We start from the raw sequence: 25,249 nt of genomic DNA on the forward strand, positions 1-25,249 counted from the left end.
GTATGTCAACAAATCTGGCAGCAATCTTGAAACAGGGAGCTTATGCATGTTACAAAGGAGTGAACATCTGAGACATACATCTTATTTTTAATGCTTCATCACTTCATATACAATTTTCTATGAAAAGAATCTTTTTGTAAGAACAAACTGACAAATTTTGCACAATGTTGTGATTATTTTTGTATGTAGATGTGGTGTTTCAAAAAATTTAAGGCTTAGAAGATTTTTATTAAGTTTAAGGCTTCTATAAATAGGGACAGGATAAGTATGAGAATAAGATTTCATTTAAAAAAAAAAAACTTCCCCCTTCAAGTCCTACAACTATATTTATTTCTGTTTCTGTTTTGGGAGAGGGTTAAACATGGAGGCAATTTCCTGCTTTCCCTGCTTTTTCTTGAAGGGGAGGGGAAGGGAAGAAGGGGTCTCAATTTGTAATGTACTAAAGGCAGATCAACATATTAAACTATTGTAACTTTGTGCTGACTGATTAAAATAGCAAACAGTTCTGTTGTGAATTGCTGAAGAACTTTTTCAAATATATTCCTTTTTTGAGCAAGTTGGGGGTAAAGTACTGAAGATATGCTTTACAGGAAAGCCTTACTGACCTTGTTACAATTGTAATGTTTTGATTGCTATGGAGATGATCTGCCACTATTTTGACTAGCCCAGTCAACAGCCAGAAAGAATGCTTGGCTGCGCTCTCCTCCTCCTTGTTCTTTGAGTGCTATTTGGTAAAAATGCTTGGCTAAGCAACTGATTCCATTATGAAGTGATTTTTTTCTTCTGTTTAAATAAGTCTGACTTTATAAAAATGCTTTAACAAAACTACTGTGTTTTTTGTGTGTTTAACCTTAGCCTTGGACATCCTTGATAGAAGCAGGGGTAATCAGTGAGAAGGAGAGTTGCTGAGATAAATGATACAAGTTACGGAAGATCAAAGGCAGGAGAGGGGAAGTTCTGGCAGACTTATGAACTGTGGGGTTAACCTTCCTCATACCCAGCTGTATTGCTGCTGAATCAGAGACTTTTGGTTTGTTTTTGTTTTAATACAAATAATCTGCTAGTCATACGCATGAAACTGTGTTAGTTGCAAGCTCTCTCCTTAGCATGGCTCACATTTTTGAGTGAGGTTGCATGTACTAGTTTTAATACATCACTTTCCATGACAAAATTGCAAACTTCATACTCACTTTTGTGTGTGTAGTATTTGTGTTGATCCAGGTTTATTAAATACATTGCAGTAATTTATTGCTGAACGATACAAGTATATTAAACAATGTTCATTAGGTAAAATACAATCTGATGACAGTTCTAAAGAGATACTGAGCTGGTAACTGATGGCACTGGCGCTTTCTAAAGCTGCTGTCAATTCCCATACAAGTCAGTCTCTTGATGTCTTCAAGAAGCAACAGCTGATCTATGTTAAAATAAAGGTAATTCTAAAATGAAAATAACACATTCTGGAATTTTCTTATATAAATTAATGAGTTTGCTTCATCATTTTAAAACAAAACCTGCTACATTTCTCAAACTAAAAGCAGGGATTGCATGAAAAAGATCTCTTTTGTTAGGTGCCTGCAGCTGAACTTGAGTATACTCCTCTGGAATATATCTTGACAGATACTGTTCTTCTGTAACTTTGTATTCTAATATGTGCAACACTACTACATTTTTTTTGTTGTTGGTAAATAAAAATATCCTTAGTGCTTCACAGTGTATGTATGAAATTTAAATTAAAAAAAAAAAAGGGCGGGCTGGGAAAAGGAACACTTTGTCACTAAATTAGCCCTGGGTTACTTCCTACTACATTATCTTTAACTGTAGCTATTCTTTAAACAAACCTTATTGCAAAATTCTGTATTGATAAGTTTTTGGTCTCACTTTTTCTTCCTTATCCTCTTTCAGATTTGCAAAATATTTAAGGGAGCTAAAGCCCTTGTCCATTCAGGTGGAGCTGTAAAAGATAGTTACTTTAAAAAAACAACAACAACAACAAAAAAACCTGTTCAATTGTTGCAGTTGAACATAGCCTAAGGACTAGACTTAGCTTGTTAAACATGGTAGAAAATCAATAGGCTGCTTTTATTTTATAATTTGTATAGCTTAGCATTGGTATTGAAAGCATAACTGAGCTGAGCAGAGAACTTGTGTTTTAGTGTTCATAGAGTCATTGTATTGTTGTAATTTCAGCAAACACTTACTTTAATATTCATCTAAATAAGGTTTTTCTGTAACTCATGTGCAGACAAAAATACTGATTCATTTTGTAGACTTCTGAAATGTAAAATCCTAGTGCAACTTTCCTCAGCTTCGCATGCTACAAGGTAGTTTTTACTGCCATTCAGTAAATGTCAGTTTTCAGTTTTGTGTTAAAGCTTTAGTCAGGATTCAAAAAATATTTAAGTATTCAGTATAGCAATATGGCCCGTAAGGATTAAACCTTTGCATTTTGAGATTAAACAGAAGCCATGAAATGCTATATTGGTGTCATTTAAATGTTTTGAGTATTTTCTAAGGCAGACTATCATTTTCTTGGACACTGGTACAAAATTTTCTCAGAACTGGACTGACTTCATCTACCCGTTTTCTAAAATGAAATCTTTTCACTAAAATTATGAAAAATGTAATCTCATTAAATAGAACATACTCTTGGCTAGCTAGCAGAATGTGCTTCTTGCAATTTCAAGTAATGTTTCAGGTGAACTGTAAACTGTTACGAACAACTCCTCTTTAAGCAGTAGTCAACGAGTTATAATTGAAGTTCTGTCACTGTTGGAGAGCTACTGTAATCTTGTCCCACCTACACATTATGGGTGGAATTTCAGTTATAGAACACTAAAATGAAGAAATTAAGGAGGGGAAGGAAAGGAGAGATCTTAAAACCTGACAAAATTAATCACAATAGTTTAATATTAATTGAATACTTCACTAATTAAATAATTACTTATGCTCTGTATGTTTGTGTGTACACAGAGGGAGATGTTGCTGTTGGTCTCAAGATATGACCTCTTCCAATTGACAACAAACATTTTGAGGAATTATAGTCCCATTTAGATGTGCTCAGTTGCATTAATTCAACTCTCATTCCTTATCTACCTATGGAAGCAGTGGGTGATAAGGCAAGCTTATAATGTACAGTTAAAACCACTATTGAAGGGGCTATTTCTAGGGGGGAGGGTGGGAGTAAGGAGCTTATTGTAGTGCATACATCGATTTCTCCTGAGCTTATCAGCTATTTGGGTTTTTGGGGGAGTGGGGGGGAAGTGGGGGTGCAAACTGTGAATTTTCTAAGGCTTTTATAATACTAAGAAGTAATTTCAGTAGAAACTCCTGCAGCTAAGGCTTTCTTAAAATTTGCATCAACGTGTAAGGTAAGAATCAATGTTTATGAATTTCTGGAAGATATGGTTGGCACAAATTTATATACTAAAACACACACTCCTGTAGCAGTTACCTTATTTCCCACCCCACAAATGTCATCAGTGCCGAGAATAGAAAAGAAAGTAAATCAGCATCAAATAGGAGTTAAACAACTGAAGTTGGGTACCAGTAGCATTGGAATAAAGACAGTCCAGCAAATGTTGCACAATTTCTTAAAATAACCTTCACATATTTAGAAACTTAATCCAGTATACCTGTCCATGAGCATTCCTTAAACTGTAGTAGTACTGTGGAAATCTGTCAGGAAAAACATGTATGATAATGTTGCAGAATATAGCAAAGTATAGCAATTCATGAAGTAAAGAGAAGATTGCAATAAACTGTCCAACTTGCCTTGTTTAAGTGGCATAATTCTAGCTTTCTCTGACTTTAAATAGTTCTGCTGCAGTTTGTCATTATTGTTCATTTCAGGTGTGTCTTGTTTTTCATTGGGAATTTTGTCCAGAGGATTCTGATGGAGGTTTTCTTTCTTTAGAAAGAAGAGCCACAAGCATTATTAATTTTTTCCATGCCTAGCTTTGTCTCAGGCAGTTCACTTGCACAATCAACTTTCTGAATAAACTCTTGCTTTATAAAGATGTTACTTGTCGCCCTGTTTTTAAGTGATGTGGATGTGTGTTATTTAACTCCTGAAGTGCCTATAAAATTGAATACTTCAGGGTTTTTTTTTTTAATGTAGAGTGTGTCCATCATTGTCAAGGAGTAGGGTGCTAAAGAGATTTAACAGTTGGGAGGGTTGTGTTTATTATTTTGGTTCAACTGCATTTTATAGGATATTTTCACACAGCAGAATTAATAGATCTGCATTAATACAGGAAATATTTCCCTGCACTCTTACCATAAACAATCTTCTTGATTAAAATATCAATAACTTTTCCTCCTATAATTTTAAGAAGTTCTTTATAACAGTTTTTTTACTGACTTATTTTTCAGTTTCAAAAAAGTGACTTTTTAAAGTATATTCTTCTCTCAATAAATATGCTGTCTGATTTTTTTGTTTGTTTGTTTGTACTTGCTTCACAGTCTTTCAGTCTATCAAGAAAGAAAATAGTTTACTACACCAGTTTTGACCAGCGGAAACGAGCAAATGCAGCGTTCTTAATAGGTGCATATGCTGTAAGTACCACTTACCACATGGATGCTTCTAACCTTCCTTAAGAGATGCCCGTCACATGTAAAGTAGCATCTTAAGGGATGCTCCTTTAGGGAGGTAGTCAGATTGTCATTTAATTCTTCTCTAAGTTATCTTTGAAAATTCTGACATATGAGTGTTAGGGAAGTCCTGTCTTTGGCACTTAGCCTCAGTTAAGTTTCTTCATCAGACGAAGAAATCTCTCAAACTTGCATGCATTACCAAAGCAAAGTGCAAGAAACTACTTTCTTTCAAGAGAGTTATTGTTTGTGGGGCGAAAGGAAAGGGAAGCTTCAGTCATTGCATACAGACCACTTTTTCTTTTCTGTTTGCATACTTATATCTTCATTTTAAAAATTATGTATTTATAAAGATTCCCTTCACATTTTAAAGCTGGTTTAATTAAGCCTCTAGCTAGGGAACACTCACTTAGCACATGTAGATTAGAGCATCTAATTGCCCTTGTCTGATCCTGCCTTCACCTTCTGATCCATCCTAGAAGCCCCAAAAAGAGTAGGGCACTGGCATTTTGAAGGGGATGAAATTATCTTTTTATTCTCTTTGTCCGATCCTTGTTAAATGACTGTGTCTCAAGTAGCTGTCCTCTTTTGGATGGGGGCTTAAAAGGACCTTATGGGTATTAGCTAGACCCAAAGAGAGAGCACTACTATTTATGAAAAGAACTTCCTGCAAAGCCAAGTCATCTTAGCAACAGAAAGGTAAGGAGATGTGTAAGGTGCAAGACAGCTCCAAGCAGCAAACTGATCAGCTGAATAGAACTGTGCAATCAACCAGTGAGTGTGTTATACAAAATGCACTAAAAATATAGTTGTAATTCAGTTTCTAGTAAATTGTGCAATATTTACAGTATCTTAAGGCTAAACCATGGGCAGAGTCTCATGTATTTGGTAGTCCTTACTTGAATGAGCTGCTTAGCAGCCATAGTTAGGGATAAGGGTACGCACTGGGGGTGAGGGGGAGGGAATTCCTCTGAGGGGAACTAGGTGGGAACATGTAGTATGTGTACCATGGTGTGACTGTGTATGTACTCTGTAACAGATAAAAGGTAATGCATTACACAATGAGAAAAGGTAGCTTATGTGTACAATAAGGTAAACTACTGTGCCACAACTGCATGCTCGTTTAACCCTTGTTTAGCCAGTGCTAGTGTTGTTTATGGCTCTTAATTGCTAGCATATGAAGCAGTGAATTATTTCTGCATTTGATGCAGTTACTCTCCTGGAGAAGCAAGTAGATGTTTTAAATACCTTCTGATTATTAGAAGCTATTGATGTAGTAAAGAATAATTCTTTACTGCATCAGTGTTACCAATACCAAAAAGTATGAGCACACTTGTTGAGCATACCTCATTTATATGGAACATAGTCACTTTCTGATTTATCTCAATTTAGTAAAACATTGAATAATAGTTTAAGATATAGAAAGATATCCAATATATTACATAATTACTTCTATAGATGCATATTCCTAAGCTTGCAAGTGTTATGGAAATACATTCACATTCTTTTATAATAAATTGCATCAATGTGGGTAAATAATATTTTAGAACAAATATTTATTTTATGAATTTATGAACTGCCTAGTATCTGATTTTTGTTTTTTTAAACTAATATAAGCTTAGCTTCTGTAATACAGGCATATTCATTTCACATTTGGGAAATAATATTTGTATTTAATAATATTCTGCCTGTAACTGCCATGTTGTCAGATGTGTACATTCTTGGGTTACGTTACAGTGTAGTTTCCGATTTGAAGGAGTCAAGTCATATTCTTTAGTAGAAGAACTGTGTGCAATTGGCGGTTTGGTCTATTACATTTTGAATATCCCTGTTGGGACAGAAGTGTATGTACTGTTGGTTCAAAGTCTTCTACATTTTATGACTTGTGATTATATAAACTTCTTGAGACCAGAGAGTCTTATAGCTTTGAATTCCACTAATGTGTGTAAAGATGGTTGAAAAGGTTTGTTTAATTTGTCCTGATGCTAAAATATTAAGTGTAAAATGAAACGTGGAAAACAGTGGATCAGGTTCTAGGAATTGGTTTCCAGTGGTGATTATGCGACTTAGATTTTTCCATTAAACAGCTTCTTAGACATGTTGAACTGAAATATCCTAATAGCTGTTACTAATACTTCAGTAAGAGTCATAAGTTTAAGAGAAGGCTAAGTCTTAAAACTTTATTTGCAACAACTTGCCTCTTTGTTAATTGCATCTCTGGAGGATGTATTTTCTAAATTCCAGTTTTTACAACAGACTTTAAATACGCTTAAGCTAATCATTTCCGGTTGCTAAATTAATCTCCTAGTTCTTAAGAATTCTGCAAGCATTATTATTTTTTTTTTTTTCTAAACTGAATTTTTAAAAGACAGAACTTAAGTGTCACAGGAACAGGTGAACATAAAGGTTTCCTTGATTTTTAAAGAGAAGTTATGGAGTACTTGAAGTCTTGTATTCCCTCATAAATTGTTGGGGCTACAATGCAGAATGTTCAGTGATGGTAAAAGCTAGTAAAACTCCATTTATGACAAGTCTTACCAGATGCCACAGAGAATATGGTGAGGTTAGCATTGCTGTATTTTTCCCCTTTGCCTATTCAGAGACTTAGTGTAGAGGGTTTTTTTTCCCCCGTGTAGTCTTCCACAATAGTTGATTATAAAAGTTATTCTCTTTAATTTGTTGAAAAATAGTATTTCAACAAATAGTTTTGTGCATACCAAAATTAATGTAGCCTGGGTTGAATTGCTTGTCCCTAATAGTTGTTTGTTTGGGGGTGGGGAAGGGAAAAGGCAGCTAGTTAACTGAGTCATACTGAAGTGATTACATGAGCTCCCCTCTTCGTCAGAGAATTTGTGCTTAGAGGAATCTTGAAGGAGAGTTCATTTCCTCCTGTCCAACAACACGGATGGGTTGGAGGGTTCCCCCCCTCCCTATTTCTGAGGCCTTTCTTGTTTCTTTCCTGGCTGGAAGCTGGGGCCCTCCTTCCCAGCTGTACCCTCTGCTGCCTGAGCTCCCGGGGCCGGAGGGCAGGCGCAGCGCTGGGCAGCTTGTGCCAGCGGCCCGCCGTACTTCTGGCAGAACGGGGGGAGAGAAAAGGGAACAAATGCGCTTTTGCATGACTTTTGCTCCTACTGGTAAACCTAGAGCTTTAATTCTGGCCCATCATAGAAGACAAGTAATAGGTATCTCATTCTGTTCTTCAAAGATCACAAGTTGATTCGTGGACTAAAATCTGACTCTTGAGTAGCCCTGGTGAAACATAATGCTCTAATGCTATGCTAAACTCTGGAAAGAGATCCAGTGAACTCTTTTCTTTTCCTTGTAGATAGCAAATGGGCTGGTCGTATTCCTTTCCAGTGCTTATTTTAAGTGTGTATTTTGGTGCTAATAGCTTTTTATTAGACTCCTTAATGCCAATAAAAAGGAAAAGCTGTCAAGTTTTAAGTTTGTAAGTTTTATCAGAGAAAATGATTGGATAATAGTGAACTACTAAGGCATGTTCAGTCATTTGTGTGCAGGAATATCTTTCCTAATTTAAAACCATAAACTAGACTTCTCACCCCCTAGCTGCAGCTTTAAGAGTTTGTTCTCTCAGTCTAAGCATTTCGCACTACTCGGATCAAGAGTCATTCCCTTGGAGGGTCAGCCAGTACAAAGGCTTTTCAGTTACTGCAGCAGACACAGCCTCTTTGCTGTTTAAAGCAACATCTTTCTTCAGGTTGTTTTAGAGTTGCTTCACAGCGTTCTTGTGATAACTTAGCAGTTATGGAATGGATTTGTTCCATGTAATTTTAATGAGAAAATGGAAGGCAGGGGTGGGAGCAAGGCAAAAGCAACCTGTATTTGAAATGTTGTGGGCGAGTGTTCGGGCGGATTTGCAAAATACTGACTTCCCTCTTTCTTCTCTAAACTTTTTAGATCGTGTGGTATGCATTTTCTTGGCAGTGTGTGTGTATTGCTACATGTCATATGCCTACATAGTGTCTCAACTATGGCGAGCTTTAGCCTACAATCAGATAACTATTCAGGAAGCTGAGAACACAAGTGGGAATGCCAGAGCAAAAACATTTTAATTTGCAGTATTTGGTGCATCTGTTTTTACAGGTAGCAGGCCACATGATGTGAGTTACAGTAGTGGCAGTGGAGGAGGGGGGAGAACCCTGCCTGTTGTAAAATGACTCTTGTAAGAGAATACTTGCCATCTAGAAAGTAACACTGTTTAAAAAAAAAAAAAAAAAAGCTTTTACTTCTGTTGTTTCAGATATAGGTTCAGTTTATAAAAGAGATTTGGTACGGGTTTGTGGGGGGGGTTACATTTGTATACATTGCAGAATGAAAGTATTCTGAAGATTCATCATATTAGATTCAAAAAAATGAAGCTACATTTCTGTTTTCATCAATAAAGATGAGTCAGAAAACTGTCTCCTGGATTTTTCTTAATGGACTCACAGCTCCTTCTGTACTAAAGAAGACATGTACTGTGGTGTTTCCTTCTCCTTTAGATGCTCCTTCCACCTTTAGTTCTTAAATTATTCTTGGCCTCCACAATATTTTGTTTTTCCAAGAGCTTTTTCAGTGTTTCTGTACTTCTCCCCCTTCCTTTTGTGTTCTTAACATCTTAATTCCTATTTTCATTCTGGTGTCTGTTATGAGCTTTGTAGATGGACAGCTAGCAGTGTTGGGTTCAAAATTTCATGTATTAATGTCTTTGGGCAGAAATCTTTGAGGTGCTCCAGTTTTTCTGTGAAACTGAAACTGCTGCGGTGGGAGACATTCATGTTGTATGATTTTTGCCCCTACTTCAGATTCCTGACTGGGTAACTGTTTAAGTTGGAAGCTCATCTCTCTCCCTTAAGTTCTCTGAATTACCCTCAAACACTTTTGAGTCCATAAGCAGTAACTTGGGCTTTAAATTTAAGTAGCTAATTGATGTGAATGTTAATATTAATCAACATGAATAAAATCTGTATTTTTCTCTTACCCCCTTACCTCCTTTGAAAAATCTGTTGCAAACCATATGCAGTCTTCTAAACATGAAGCACTTGTGAAGTGGAGGGAAATATCATAAAGGAAACATCTTTCATAGACTAAATGAATATTTTACAAATTGCTGTGGAAGCAGAATAACATTCCTACTCTGCAGGGGTTGAAAGCATGAAGCTGATGCCATTAGTTAGCAGTCATTGCTGAAGGCAGACATTACAGCTTAAAAATAAAAAGAAGTGGGCCCCTCCACTACTTGAAGTAAGTAAATACATATAGTCAGAAGAAAATCTCTGGTTCTATTTAAATATTAATTACTGGTTTGACCCCACCAGCAAAAAATCCAGTAGTTGAGTTAAAAAATTTCCTCTAATAATACAAAATAAATGGAATGGTTATCATATAGAAGTCGTGGCCTATTTTGATGGTGGAAAGGGTGCAGTGCTTTCAGAGGTTGTAGGGGAAATATGGAAGTTCAGACAAATACAGAAAAGCATTAATTTGAGAAATGTGTCATTTGGGTACTCTTGCTAAATGAAACAGTAATATTGACATATTGCAATATTCAGATTTAACATTTGAAGATAAGCGATAAGTGTTTTTATGCCTCTTTATTTGGTATTGATTATGTTGTTTCACATTCTTGTGACTATGGTAACTGTAACAGCGACATTGGAGACTGAGACTGAAATACAGCTCTGTGTCAAGGAATTGATCTTTTGCAGGTAATTCAGTTTGTAAGAGCATTTTGGCCCTAAGTTAGGCTACTTGTTCAAAGCAGTGAAATAAGTGATGGTTGAAAAACAGGGATGATTCTGGACCCTCTTTTCCTTGCAACAAAACAAAGAGCCTTTCAGATTGTTTTATAACTTTAGTCAAACTTCTTTTGTTTTATCCTGTCCTTGTCTTTCCTGTCTACCTTGCCATGTTTGAGGAAGAAATGCAAGGAATTCTGTAAGATGCCAGAAAATGGTAGGTAGAATAGTAGGAATTCACTAACTTGAGATATGACTCTAGATATAAAAAAGCAAATTGCAAATACCTTGGCAGTGACCACCACTTACCTGTATTCTAATGTATTTGAGGTCAAAAGGTGAATAATGAAGCTTTTGGACTGGGAACTAACCTGTTTCTTGAGTTAGAAAGTAACTATTATAATGCCTCTTATTCAATAGTTAAATATACATAGAGCTGAAAAATAGAGACAGATGCTTTTAAGGTGAGCTGGAGAGAAATGGATAGGAAAACTGCGTGGCTCTGTTCACGACACATTTATGTATATGAAATGTTTCACTCCAAACTGGATGAAGCCTTTTTTATAAATAATGTGCTTGTTGAATTTGTATTTGAAGTTAGATATATTTAAGGATCAGTTTTCTTATACTAATAAGAACTGGAAGTGCAGCAAGATGTTGCAGTGCTCTAGTTTCTTACTACATATGAAGTCAGTGCAGCTGATAGTGTTCAGTGATATTAGAATGAGCCTTGGCTTAGGGTGTTACCTTAACTATAGGTTGGTCTTGTATAGTAGCAGGTTCAGCTTGTTGAACCTTGTTGAATTGGCCATCATTGATCATTAATAACTGGTTTGATATTGATAATTAAGAATCGGAAAATATTTGTGTTAGAAAAGCTTCCATCGAGGTGTGGTGGAGAAATGTTTCCTGTGTCAGTTGCTTTGAAAATACTTCTTTTAAATCAATTTGAAGTTGGACAGAGATCTCCTACTATAGATGCATGTTTTTCGTCTTAGTATAATGTTGAATCTGTCTTAGCATTTCCTAGTTGCAGCAATATGTGATTTTAAACAAACAAAAACTATTTGTTGACTGATTTCTGTTGAATTTTTTACTTCATGTAAGTGTGTCTTTTCTGTCCTATAAATGGCATAAAGAGTTTGTCATAGAGGAGTATATTATACATTCTGAAGAGTTTAGCAGGGGCATGTATGTGGGTAATGACTTGCAGGCTCAGGGCTGATGTTTTGTTTTTGTTTTTCCTCCCTCCCCCCCCTTCTCTCTTTAGGTAATATACTTGAAGAGAACACCAGAAGAAGCTTACAGAACACTTTTATCTGGATCTAATCCACCATATCTTCCGTTTAGGTATGTAACTAAGTGAAATGGACTTAAGTTTTGTGTTTTGGAATTTGTTAAATATCAAAATATTATTTTAGATCCCTCTCCCTTCCCAGAAAATGGTTTAATGTCTGGTACAGACATTGTATCAAAATGATTAGTTCCCAAAACATTCATTTTCAACTTTGGGTGAAACTACTTACTCTGTGATGGAATAATAAAGCCACTTTGATTTCAGTTGTAAGACTGTCAATCTTGCAAACTTTCTGGTTTAGAAAATTGCTGTTAGCATGTTTGACTTAGCAATTAAAATTTTCCTTCATGATGTATCCTGTTTTACTATCTGGAAGTCATTCTTAATCTTTCATATTAGCTAGGAGCCGAACAACTAGACTTAGATGAATGAAGGGGTTTTCTGGCTGTTGTATTTTCTCTATCTTACAGAGAGTGCTCAAGTTCAAGTTGTTAAAGTTGCTTTGCCTTTTGTGTTTTCAACAAAAAATAGAAAATTTCTAACTATCTGTATTGCCTGTAGTGCAGTTGTATTGTGACTTGCATCTAAGGAGTTTTAACTGTCATGCCTATCTAAAGAGATTTTCAGATTTCTTTTTCTTTGTGGTATGGACCCTGAAATGCACCTCTGCTCTATGAACCAAAATCCTCACACTTCTCTTATGAGATGTCGCCTGTGTTTGCATAAAGCAACTACCAATAGGTTAAGATCCTCTTTTCCAGGAAGGTCAGCATTTTAAAAGTAGTATTTGCTGTCAGCCTATGCTTTTGTAAACAGAGCTACCTTGTCTATAGCAAAAGCGTCATCTGATTCTACGGCCACGCAGCAAAGGAAGGTGAGATTTCCTCTCTTCTCCTGGCTTGCCCAGGAGCCAGGTAGAATATAAACTATTGAAATGATAGATGTACATGTAAAGACCATTTTGACTAAAATCTTAAGCCAATGATGAACACATTTGGTATGTGTGGCGGGGGAAAGTATCAAATCAGTGATAGTCTTTTTCAGCAGAGAATTTACATGTTGACCTATTTGAGGAGGCAGGGAGTGGTGAAAGCAGTTGGCTCTCTGACTTCTTGTGAGGTTGATAAGAACCACAATAACACATTTAATGATCAGGAAAAAAACTTTTTTTTTTAAGTGTTAATTATTCAAAGCAAATCCTCTGAGTCTGAATTCACAAAACTCTATTCCACGAAAAAAAGCTGCTACTCCAGGGCAGCAAAGGAGGATTTCAAAGAAATATAAGAAAGAGTAAGGTTTTCTAAAAATAGGTCTTATAAAAAGAGCATTCCATGTTGCCCAAAGGAGAGAATACTAACTGAAAACATTGAGGAAGACAATGTTCAGCAAAGGAGCTACTTGATTTTTGCAATTTGGATCGTCAAAACTATTACAAAAGTGCATTCTTCATTCAGTTTGTCAGCTTCAGGGGAAGAGGACAATAGATGTATACAGAGTAGGTTGTCTTCTGATACTTAACTCTCCTGTGTTCTCTGCCTGTGTTTTCCAAGCTGCAGGTTGCTGGGAGATCAATTGATGGTGTCAGATTTCTTTAAAGCAATGAATATTATCCATAGCCATGAACCTGTTTTCCTATCTCAAATCTGCCCGTAGTGCTATGGACTGTTGTAACCCATCCATGAGAATTCATGAATTTTATAAAGATAGATGTGCAGTACCATTGTGTCCTGGAAAACAAATATAAAATCTTTGCCTTTTAAAATCTTGAATTTTAGAGTATCATACCTGACTGAGGACAGAGGTAGTCCTTAGTTTATTCTTAAATAAATGTTTGGGGTTTTTTTGTCCAGAACTAACATGGAAAACAAAGCAGGTGCTGCATGTGAAAAGATGTTTCATAAATAAAATTATGTGTAAAAAGAATAAAAATCTTTTTCACATCCGTCTTCCAACCTGATATGAAAACATTTAGAACCACAATAGTAATACAAAATCTAATTGTATATAAACCAAAACCAGAAGGAATGAGAGGTAAATCAGTACAGTAAGTGAAAACCTTCTAGGCAAGCAATGTCAAGTGTGTACAACAGAAATCTGCAAAATTGCTATCTATACTTTCATAGGCTTACAGATTTACCCTGCACTATACTGGCAAAAAGGTTCTCTGAGCAGTAATCTCCTATTAATGTGTTGCTTCTAATGCATGTTAATGCCCTTGTCCTTGTCTCAAGCTTTTGAATTGTGTTCATTTTGGCAAACATTGGCTAATTAAGACATTAGTGTCCTAATTTGGATTGCTACTTCCGTGACTGTTGGCAGAATGAAGTGTCAGATGTGCCATGTTCCGACGAAATCTGCGTCCTAACTTAAACTGCTTGTTAAAGTAGCAGTCGTTCTGTTTGCTTGGCTTTTCCACAGGCAGGAGGGAGGTGTTCTCTTTTCCACCGTTGCTGCTAAGCTTGCCAGTACTCATTTGTCAGAATGGTGACTTTTTGCAGCATTGTTTTACTTCATCCCAAGCATGCTTGAATGAAACAGTATGCTCTAGAATGTAAAAAAAGTTAACCATAAGGTCTCCTTTGAGACAACCCTTGCAGCTTGAAATACTGATGCACCTTGAAATATTTATATAATGGCTATATTAGTAAACAATTTGTTGGCAAACCATGTATTCTTTAAACTTCAGGATTAATGTATACATGGCTTTGGGGGGCTTAATTTCACTTTTCGCGTCTTGTATCCAGTTGCCTGTTTTTATATCCTTAAAACACATTGGTTAAAACTCAACTTTTTTTTAGGAGGTTGTGGTTTGCAACATGGGGAGAGAGAGGTTGGTTGTGTTTTGTTGGGGGGAGGGGGAAGTGTTTCTTTTTCTCTCTTTCATTCTTCTTTGACATGGGGTTGGGAAGTGCTGCTTAAGCTTCTTTTGGAGCTGCTTTGGACTATGTCAGATCTTGGCACTGGATTAGAGACTAAGCACACTGTTACCTGTGGTATAGCTTGTCCTGCTGGGGAAGCAAGCTGTCTAATCTAGCTGTACGGCAGGTGAGACAAAGGAGTGAGGAAATAAGACTGAAAGTCTAACACGATAGGAAGCTAGTTAAGAAATAAGGAATCTGATAGGGAGGGGATATTTGGGAGTTGAATTCGTAGGGAGAGGCTGGAAATAGCTACCTAAGGAGCTTAGGAATTAGTGAGGTGAGAGAAGGGCAGGTAGATCTGATGAGGGCCTACAGTGGGAGAATTAGCTGGGGATGGGGAAAAAATAGCTTATACTTCCTTGTCTGGCTTTCCAGGACCCTTGATTGAGATAACTTTCTCCCCTGTCCATTCTAAGACATTTTAGATGCATCTACTGCAAAATGGAGCAAGATACAGAGGCTCAAGCAAGTTGAATCTATGCTGTCACTGGAAACTAGAGCTCTCTTGTCACAGCAGTGCTGTGCTCTGTACTGTGTTTGGGCCTAAGAACCATATCTGATTGGCATCAAGCTATACTGTGAGGAAACAAGGTGGTGTCAGGAGAAAGCTTGTACTCCCTCCATGCTGTTAGTGTCTTGAGCAGGACTAAAATGATTCTTACACAATGGAAAAATAGGATTCAAATGTCTTAACCCTTCCCTCCAATTTTAAGGTCTAGGAAGGAAATAACTTGGGATATTAATTGTTGGCATTCAGTACTTACTGACTTGAATTGATTTTTTTTTTCCTTTTTTTGAGCCTAGAACTTGAACATCATATGACTTTACTAGTATAAATAATCTCTGTTTAAATAGTAATGTGGAGTAATGTAAGTAATGTTGGGTAACGTAAATGTAAGAGTTTATCAGTGTGTAATGATCAGAGGTTCACTGTTGCAGCTAGCTTATTTAGAAAGTTTGTTAATTTGATAGCTGGAGTGTCTTTTATTTGGGGAAAAATAGATAGCTTTTAATAGGTAGAAGTTGCAGGATTGTCAGATTCTTTATGGGGCACTGAGGTATGTTTACATGAAATGATCACTAGGAAACTGGTCTAGTTTTATCTAGCTCAGTGACCTCGAAAGGCTTTAATCGGCTTAGATCTTCAGCTGTATTCCATTTAAAGACAGCTTCAATAAATGCTGTTCAGGGGTGGATGAAAATCGGAATACTCTCCTTACCCAGATATGTGAAAGATGGGAGTTGGGATTTTTTTTTTCTTTTTTTATAATGGAAAATGTGTAGACAAACCAGGGGGATAAGGCATTATTACTGTCTTTGAAACACTTTCATCTTACTTGCTGCTGATTCAGTTTCCTTGCAGTGGGACCATCTAGTCTCTTGAAGAACTTGTACTGTATCTTCTTAATTCCACATAATAAAACAGTACTAACACCAGTTTAAGCCTTCATAAATACCCATTTCCTATTATAAAACTAAGTTTTAGATTTTCACCTCAAACTACTTTGTATTGACTTTATATTAAAGAGAAAAACCTAAAAGTATTTTAGTGTTAGTGTTCAGTCTCTAAAGATGACAGTAATTTCAGAGCTAGATTTTAGTTTGTGTTTTGGGGGTTTTGTTGTTATATTTGCAAAAGCTGGGGAAACAAACTATTTTGTTATTGAAAGTGTTTGGAGGGAAAACCTTATGTAGTATTCAGGTCAGTTACAATAACTGAAATCTGATGTGGGATTTGCAGCTCTGTAATACCCACTCAGATTCATACTCCATCTATAGTTCACAGAAATACTCATTCTTCTCATTTTGAAACCAAATACAAAGTATTGTCAAGTAACAGCTGGTAAAAATATTGTTTAAAAACAGAGAGGGTAAAGCACTTGGCCGTTATAACACTAAAAGAATAATGTAATGAAATATGTGTGGTCAGTAACAGAAATCAGAGCAGCCACACTGTAAAACTTTGCAGGAGATGTCTGCATGTGCTCTATTATTTCAATATCAAATGAGGCAGCCTCTCTTTTTCTTGGCCTTTAGCATAGACTTCTGAGTTAAACAAAAAGGTAGAACACGCTTAAATCCGAATAGTTGCATTTCTGTCACTAGAAACACACACCTAAATTTTTTGTGCATGCATCAATAGTCCCAGTAAGTTAAAAATGACTACTCTCAAACCTAAGCACATGCATAAATTTTGTAGGCTGGAATGCTGACTGTGAACAGGGGAAAATAATAAGCTTATATAGGAAGAATGTCTGGATTTAATCTTAGTTTCACCCAAAATGCTGTTTCTCTGAGGTTAATAAAGATATTTTTTCCTTACAGGACCCTTCCTCATTAACTACTAGTGCTTGCATGATTCAATGTATTTGGTTTCATTGTTGTACAAAGTGTGGTCCATTTGTCCAAGCTAAAAATTAATCTTCTTTATTTATTATTGCTCCAAAATATTGAAATATCTGTCTTGGGGAGCAAGGAAGTGCATGCTAATGGCTCCAGTACTAGCTAATTGACTCTTCAAGTTGCTTTGGTGTGCAAATAGTGGTATTTCTAACAGAATTTTTGTGAAGGTTAATACTAATTTTGACAGGGTTTTTTTTATCCATGGTCTTGAAAGTAGCATGAAATCAGTAGGAAAAAAGATTGATATAAAGAATGGTGAAGTAGAGCCAGCTGTTCTGCATTAGTTTTTAATTATTTCTGGTTTTCTAGCAAATGTGTTAATTCTAGGATTCAGAAAAGATCACTGTTTGTTTTTAAATATTTAATAAAGCTTCTTAATGATTTGACATGACTTCTGACTGCAAGTGACATGCAGTGCAATGCACAGTATGAAAAGTGGAGGTTTCCCTGGGCCACTCAGCTCAACTTGGTCACTTATCTTCATTCTGGAGAAAGTTGTGTCTTTTAGGTATTCTGGGTTTTTTGTTTGGGTTTTTGTATTTAACAAAGAATCAGAATAGTTACTGACTTAATTCCCTCTAAAGAAAAATATTTTATCTGAAGTATTTTACTCAAGTAGATTATTTAAAACATTCAGGAAATTGGTTCAAGATAAACCTTTAATTTTTGCCTGTTGAGTATTTCAAGGCCTTTTTAGACATGAGATTAGCAGTAAGATTGGCATTAAGCATCTGCCCTCTGAGTAGTACTTCTGCAAAGTGATGTTTGACTAAACTCTAAAGGAATATTAATACAACTTTCTGGAATTACATGAAATCATCTATTTGATAGGAAGACTGAATATAAAAAGCGTCACTTCAGAAGTACGCTACTACTTTACTTCATAAGTATGTTAGGTTTTTTTAATTGTTTTAATATTTAAAAAGGCAGCATAAAGTAGGCTATGTATATTTAGAATTTCTTCCTATAACTCATGCACTATACTGCAATTCTGCTTGCTGTGTGTTCTGAAAACTGGTAACTTGGGTCTTGTCTTCAAATACTGGTTCCACGAGCACTTGCCTGATCTGTACTTAATTCTTCCTGAATTTTGACTGTTGGTGCATAGATGGGAGGAATAAAAGATACTTTCTAGTATTGAGCTTTCTAGTTAATGAGCAAGTTTAAAGGCTTAATACAGCTTCTTGAGCAGGCACAAAGGTGAATTGGGTGATGTACAGTGATGGGATTAAGCAACACTTTTACTTTGAGATGAATTTTCTTTGTTTCAGATTACGTACTAGTCAATTATTGAAAATGATTTTTTAATCTAAAATGGAGTATCTGGATTACTATGGTCAGATTCCCCCCTCCCCCCCCCCCCCCAAAAAAAAACCCCAACAACAGTATTGACACATTTTTTTGTTTTGGTGATCCTTTTATAGTGTTAATTCTTATAAACTATGTTTGTAAACAACTTTAAAACTGAAAAGTGCCAAAATTTCCCTCTCATACTTTAGCAAAAAGAATTTTAGTTTGACAGAGAAAGAAAGAGAGAGAAAGAGAGAGATGCTGTTACTATTAGCATGTAATGTAGCTGTCGGGACGAGTGCTGTGTAAGATTACCCTGGGGATATCTTTCTACAGTGTGAACTGATAACAGCATGTGGCGTCTTAGTTGATTATAAATGAAAATTCTGCCAGATGAATTTTGTTTATTTTTCTTACATCTGCAACTTAATCCCTGGAGATAGCTCCACTTTAAAAGTCTGAAGTAGAAAACAGGAAAGTTTCAGAAAGGTGTTTGCATCTGGAATTGATTCTAAGCAGGTAGCTGAATTTTTGGAAACTAAAAAAACATTCTTCCTGAAAAAGGACTGGGAACTCTAAAAACACGATGGTTATGAAGACGCTTAAAAACTTGCATAGATTTTTGTTCCATTTACTTGTTTTCCAAATGATTTTTTTTCGTTTTACTAGTTGATACATAAGGGGGGAGAGAGATTATGGCAAGTCTAATATAATATACTCAATACTTGCTGTAGTTCATCAAATATCATGCTTTCTCTTAAAGCATTAGGTTATATTTAGGCACAGCTTCCAGGAATTATGTCAATACTATGTTGTACTGTCATCCATATCTAGTGCTTATTGTTTCACAACATTGTCACATTTTACCACAAAAGATACATGGAGGTATGAGTTTCTCAGTTGCCCATTCAGTGTATTGTATTTAAAAAACAAAACAAAAAACACAACAAACAAAAAAAGCCCTACGGAAAACTGCTATTTGAGCTTGTGGGAATTTGGGATTAGGTGTCACCAGTTTTATTTGTTCTTCTAAAGTTCTACCTCTTTGGAATTTTGCTGACTTCTGTTTTTTCTGTCATTTTACTGCGTATGAATGACAAATGCATCGGCAGAGCTGTTTGCTCCAGCTTGAGTACACCTACCTTAATGGTGAGGCGTGCAGCAATGGAAATAAGACATTTGAGGCTTGACGACATAGGCCCTAGAGGTCAGTTGCCAGCATCGACGTGCACTCACTGAGCAGGAGCAGGAATGTAGGGTCTATGAAATGATTGCTGGGTGATACCCATTTCATGATGCTACTCTGGCTGGTAATAGCTGTGGGAATTGTAACTAAGAAAAACATACACCTGAAAATGTGATAGGTTTATCTTGTGCATCTTGGTCAAATTCTGTGTTCTCCCTCCCTTACTATTGTTGCTTTATTATTATTGCTTTAGGGATTGAATGGCTTTTTCTTTTCTTTCCAGTATTGTTTTATATACTGTAATATCAGATACTTTATCAGTTGAAGGAGTAGTTTGTTCATATGAATAAAATCAAAATTATATTCCTGTTATATCAAAATAACATGTAATACAGAATGTCTGCTACCATCATACCTTCCATCTGTACTGCTCCAAAGTTGCTTCTGTCAGCCCTCTCATAAAACTATTACAGCTTTTAAAGATTTTTTGTTAAGCACATATTCCCATTTGGTCTTCAAGATTTTTGTTCAGAAGACATTTTGCTTTGCTAGAATTGTTTTGCACCACAATGATCTGTCATCTCATTTTCTCCTGTCAAAAAAAGTATTATGATAAGTTAATATTTTACAGCTTTGATATGTTTTGCTTATTTAATGAAAATACTTTATGGCTTTACATTTTTGAAGACTTCTTGTTAGATTTGGGTTTTAAAAAAAATGTACTCGCACTTTAAAATTTCCACTTTATGAGATTTGCAGATAAGTGGGTTTTTTTAATAATGAATAACTAGAAACCTGTTCTGGAGTGGCCTGTCCATAATATGGCACTGCCAAATTTGTAGCTTTTAACTTTGTGTTATTAAATACATTTTCTGTGAACACTGATTAATTAAAATGACTGTGTATTCTACTTAAACAAACAAACAAAAAAAACCCAACACACAACTCTTAAAGCAGGTTGGAATGAATGAACGTTACCGTACTGCTGTTTATGCTACGTATGGCAAGTAGACTGCCAAACAATGCAAGTTGTAAATGCAAGATCGAAATTTTGAATCAATTATGGATTACTGATGTATCTGACTTATCCTAAAATTTTGATGCGGTTTTGATAAACTGGTGCAGAACTGATAAACTGCAGTTCTTAATATTTTGGATAAGATGGTTTAGTGCAGAATTATAACAGATTTCATCAGTGAGTGATTTGAAAATAATCTGCCCAGGCAGGATTTTGTTAAAATGCAAATGGGTCCAAAGCAGTGTTTTAAAAAACTACTTTTTCACTTTTCCACAACACATTTGCTGTGTAGATATATTTTGGTGTCTCATACTACTTGAATGTGTCTTGCTTTTGCGTACCCTGTCATCTTTTAAGGAGAAATTATATTATTTCCATAGTGGCAAAACTGAGGTCAGAAGAATTCTCAATTTCATTGTATCTGGTTAAATTTTAAACACATCTGCAGTCAGGCATTGGAGTGAGAGCCTATAAGTGAAAGTCAAATTAGTGATCTACTGATCTACTCACCTTTTCCTGTTAGACAGTATAACTCGATTAAAACCTGGTAACAGCTAAGGGATTTTTGCTTTGTCACTGTTCTCGCACAGCTGAGAATGCAAAGCTCCCTGTTCCAGGATGGGAAGATTCAGTACAAAGCTGTGCTGTCAGCAGGGGTAGGAGCAGGGACTTAAAATAACTTGCAGTATCTAATTGTATTTACACTGAGTTGCACCTTCTCTAGGGTAGTGCTTTAGCATAGACAAGAGTGTAAAGAGATGTTGTCTTTGAACTTTGATTCATAGTTCTCAGGTGGGATTGAATAACTTTAAGAATATACTCTATTGTGTGCTTCCTTTCCCTGACTTCTTAAAATAATTCTATGTATATTAAATTCATTTGTATTAAATTTATAGGGATGCTTCATTTGGGAACTGCACGTACAATCTCACGATCTTGGACTGTTTACAGGGAATAAATAAGGTAATAACACTTTTCCTTAGCCAAACAGGTTTAAATTGACTGTAAAAATAATGAAGCAAAATACTCTAAAATACATACAAAAATCTGGTTTCAAAGCAGGATGTGTGTGAATGAATAGTATGCTGCCGTGAAGCCTAAATTACTGAGGACTCTGTTTGAATAGCGACAATGGCAGAAGGTGGCGTTTTACCCAGCTGGCATGGCATCTGGCAGTTTTCCCAAGATCACCTGCCCTGCTAGGACGTGCAAACGTGCCCATCCTGGCTGGGTGGAGTTCTGAAGTCAGCAGTGCCAGATAATGCGTTAGAGCTGCTAATAAATAGTTGTTAAACATTGGCGAAGGGGAGTAATGTAAGCTGATACCTTTGTCTATCTCAGTTGAGGTTATTGTGATTTAATCTGAGCACTATTTTTATGCAGTTTTTGCCCATACTTGGCTCCATCTGTTTAGGTGTTTGACACACTAATCTTTTCGGAATTGCTTAAAAAGAATGGAAACTAACATGATTTTACTAGTGTTTTGGTATGTGACTTTATCAAGCAAGCTGACTACTGCTGAAAGCACTGCATTTTAGCTATGATACAATTTTCAGATATGTTTGTTACCCAATGTGGAAAATTATGAACTTACTGAAAAAGTTCAAAAAGGTTAATTTAGATTGCTAAATATATTCTATCATGATGGTGATCCTGGGGAAAATTAAGTTCCAGTGTTGCTTTTTTGAATCTTATGGCCCATCTTAAGAATTGGCAGCTGCGTATTTTAGTATATACTTCATACTGTAAGCAAGGATCAAATTTTGTTCATCTAATTTCCCAGTGATCTTGATGAAGGGGGAAGGTTATATAAATGGTTCTGTATAGGCAGATCCTTTAAAGACCCTTTGTAATTCTTAAGAATATGACAAAACAGATATTTTTTAAAAATTGAAAAAGGGCAGTTTGGGTTTAATATTTTTAGTCCCGTGTGGGTGGGAAAGGAGCTGCCAGTTAACAGTATGACTATTAAATTGTGAGGTGTTTTACAGATCCTAAAGCTCTCTGAAGCAGTCCGTGAATTAACAGTAATTTATCTTCAACAAACATGTGAAAAGGACCATTTTTCCCCCCCATAGTTCCCATAAAATTTATTACTGAATTTTTGTCCAGTTTACCTGCAGAAGTAAAAAACACTTCCAGTAGAAACTATGTCCCTTATCCTAAAGTAATATCTTGGGTTATCTGGATAAATTTGCTATGTGTGCATGTATCAGCATATATACATAATTCAGGTGGCCTACAAATTCTGAGGTGTGGCCAGCCAGCCCTATTTAAATGAAATAAATTTTCTAAATCTGCTTTTCAAACAAACCTCTCAGTATCTTGGGTTTTGTGACAGGTCCAACATTAAGCCTCTTTCATCCATAAAGAAATTATTTTTGTTTTGCCTTAAAAAAAAAAAAAAGCACTTTGTGTAGCAAAAATGGCAATTATTAATGTTGCTTTAAATGATAGATGTGTGGTCTGTTTTTCACACACCCAATCCCACAATGTTGTGCAATATCTGTACTTCTCAGAATGTGGTAGATCGAGTATAAATATATGCTGCAGAAATTTACTCCACCTATTCCATAGAAGAAATTTGTGCTATCGATATCTTATTCACAAAATTTAGTTTTTAATAGGATATTATACACAAATATTTAGTATAAGATTGATATATTTAATAGTACGGTAATCAAGTACAATACATAATTTGATTTCTTTCAATTCTCTAGTAAATTTTGTTTAACAGTTATGTTAGCTTGATTCTATCAGCAGATTGTGTTGAGGAAAATATTAACAAGAAATTACAAAATAACAGTTATACATAGTACTGTATTCTTTTTATATCTCATTTTGCCTGGATATTATGATGATAAAACTTGAACATCACATTTCAGTATATAAAACTAAGAATATTCTATTTTATGTCCAACTGCACAAAAATGTATTCATCATTTTAAAGAAAAAAATGATTGAGTATACAACAAAAAGGGAATTGCTTTTAACTTTTATCTGCCTTATAGAAAGTACATCCATACTGGGGAGGGGAGAGTCAATTTTATGATTTAAGTAATAGGCAACAAGCTTATGCCCCATCATAACATCTTTATGAAGGGGTAATAAGGAAACTGAGATGATTTATTGCCATTGTTGTAGTCTTTTGTCTGTGTTGTTAATCTGTGTAAAATTTAATGTTGTCTTAATGTAGACTTTAACAAGCCACAAGCACAAACCTGTAATGATTTAGTTTTGATTCTCAAGAACAGTATTATAAAGTGGGATTACGTATCATACCTAAAAATAAACTGACACCTTGTTGCCTTTTAGGCCTTGCGGCATGGATTTTTTGACTTTAAGACATTTGATGTGGATGAGTATGAACACTATGAGGTTTGTACATCTAATAATGAGTTAAATATGTTTGGTTTGCCTAAAATGAGTTGGAATATCCAGTATCCCACAGCCTAAAACATACTGGAAAAACATAATTCAAGTAAAACCCAGTGTTCATATGTAAGGTATGCACACGAAAGCAGGTTTTTTCTTGGTTAGGTATTCATTGGAAGCTTTGATAATAACACCCCAAGCTGTATGCTATAGGTCAACAGCACGCAGGATGAGTATCTAAATCCTTGCCATTTTAGTGCTCTCACATTAATAAAACTGAACTGTTTTCTTCTACCCTTCCTGGCTTCTGAGGCCTCTTTTATGCTTCCCCATCCTTCCGCCAGTGTACATATCATGACTCAAAATCTCTTAGCTGATCCACAGACTCTGTGTTTTCCTTCAAGACTTGCAGAGCTGCTGCTTAAGGTGCTGTTAGTCCCAAATATAAAACAACTTTTTTGATAGCTACATAGATTTTCTGAGTTGTTTCAGTAGCATTATATGGAGATTCTAGTACTGGGAATACATCCAGAATGTCTTCCTGATGGAGTCCCAAAAAGCTAACAGAAGTTGTCCATTGTTCTGCTGGCCTTCTCAAAATTTAAGAACAGAAACTCTGGATGTCTCAAGTGCCACGTTCTGTAACTTACACAGACCTAAACCTTTTAAGTTGTTCTCGCCTCTATATTCTAATAGCAGACAGTCATTTCAAGCTCTGTTGCTGCAGAGAATCTTTAAGGTAGCCCCATGCTGCACCTGTGAGCTGGGCTCACAGAGAAAGTCCCAGGCTCAGCAGGTGTATGCATATCTGGTCTAGAATAGTTGCATGGTCTTTCTCCACCATTTCCCTACCTCAGAGGAAGGAAAACACTTATGGAGTCAGTAATAACTATGTAGTTGTATTGGAACTTGTCTTGGGAACGCCTAGAAATTCTTGCAATTGCACTGGTAGGCAAGAAGGATATACAAGGTAGATGTGTACTGAGTATTTGAATATGTATTAAACTGTCTTTTTAAAGACCAAAATTACTTACAGCCAGTTTTCTTCTCCTGGACCCTTCTCTATTGGTGTTTTCAGAAAACTTGGAAATTATGAAAATAAATTTATTTACTTAGTCTGAAAATGTCCATTTTTAAATTTGTCATCTTAAGTTGAATGTATCTAATATCAAACAAGTTTTTAGGGATACTTTTTCTTCTAAATGTCTATATAGCATTTGTTAAGTAACAATTTTGTTTTTACAAGTGAGAAAAGTGTGATTCAGTGCATATCACTGAAGTACACAACTGTAGGAAATGCTTCATAAATGATCAAGAAAGAGGGAAAACCATGAGAGAAATACACAGGGAAAACTTAATTTACAACACAGAAATCTGTACTGTAATTATTGATTGTAATAGATGCACTTTTACATATAGCTGTTCATA

At 35.7% G+C, this 25,249-nt stretch overlaps 1 protein-coding gene across 3 annotated transcripts in view; it reads left to right on the forward strand.

Moving 5' to 3' along the window:
- The window catches only part of CDC14A (cell division cycle 14A), a 63,261-nt gene that overhangs the window by 15,326 nt on the left and 22,686 nt on the right, over positions 1-25,249 (forward strand). For all 3 annotated transcript variants that reach the window (XM_067300845.1, XM_067300843.1, XM_067300844.1), the window contains exons 4-7: positions 4,465-4,557; positions 11,602-11,681; positions 21,343-21,409; positions 23,762-23,824. In XM_067300845.1, coding sequence (XP_067156946.1) covers positions 4,465-4,557; positions 11,602-11,681; positions 21,343-21,409; positions 23,762-23,824 — 303 coding nt within the window. The remainder of the gene's footprint in view (positions 1-4,464; positions 4,558-11,601; positions 11,682-21,342; positions 21,410-23,761; positions 23,825-25,249) is intronic.

The sequence above is a fragment of the Apteryx mantelli genome, chromosome 8 (genome assembly GCF_036417845.1).
Source record: "Apteryx mantelli isolate bAptMan1 chromosome 8, bAptMan1.hap1, whole genome shotgun sequence".
Lineage (NCBI taxonomy): Eukaryota > Metazoa > Chordata > Aves > Apterygiformes > Apterygidae > Apteryx > Apteryx mantelli.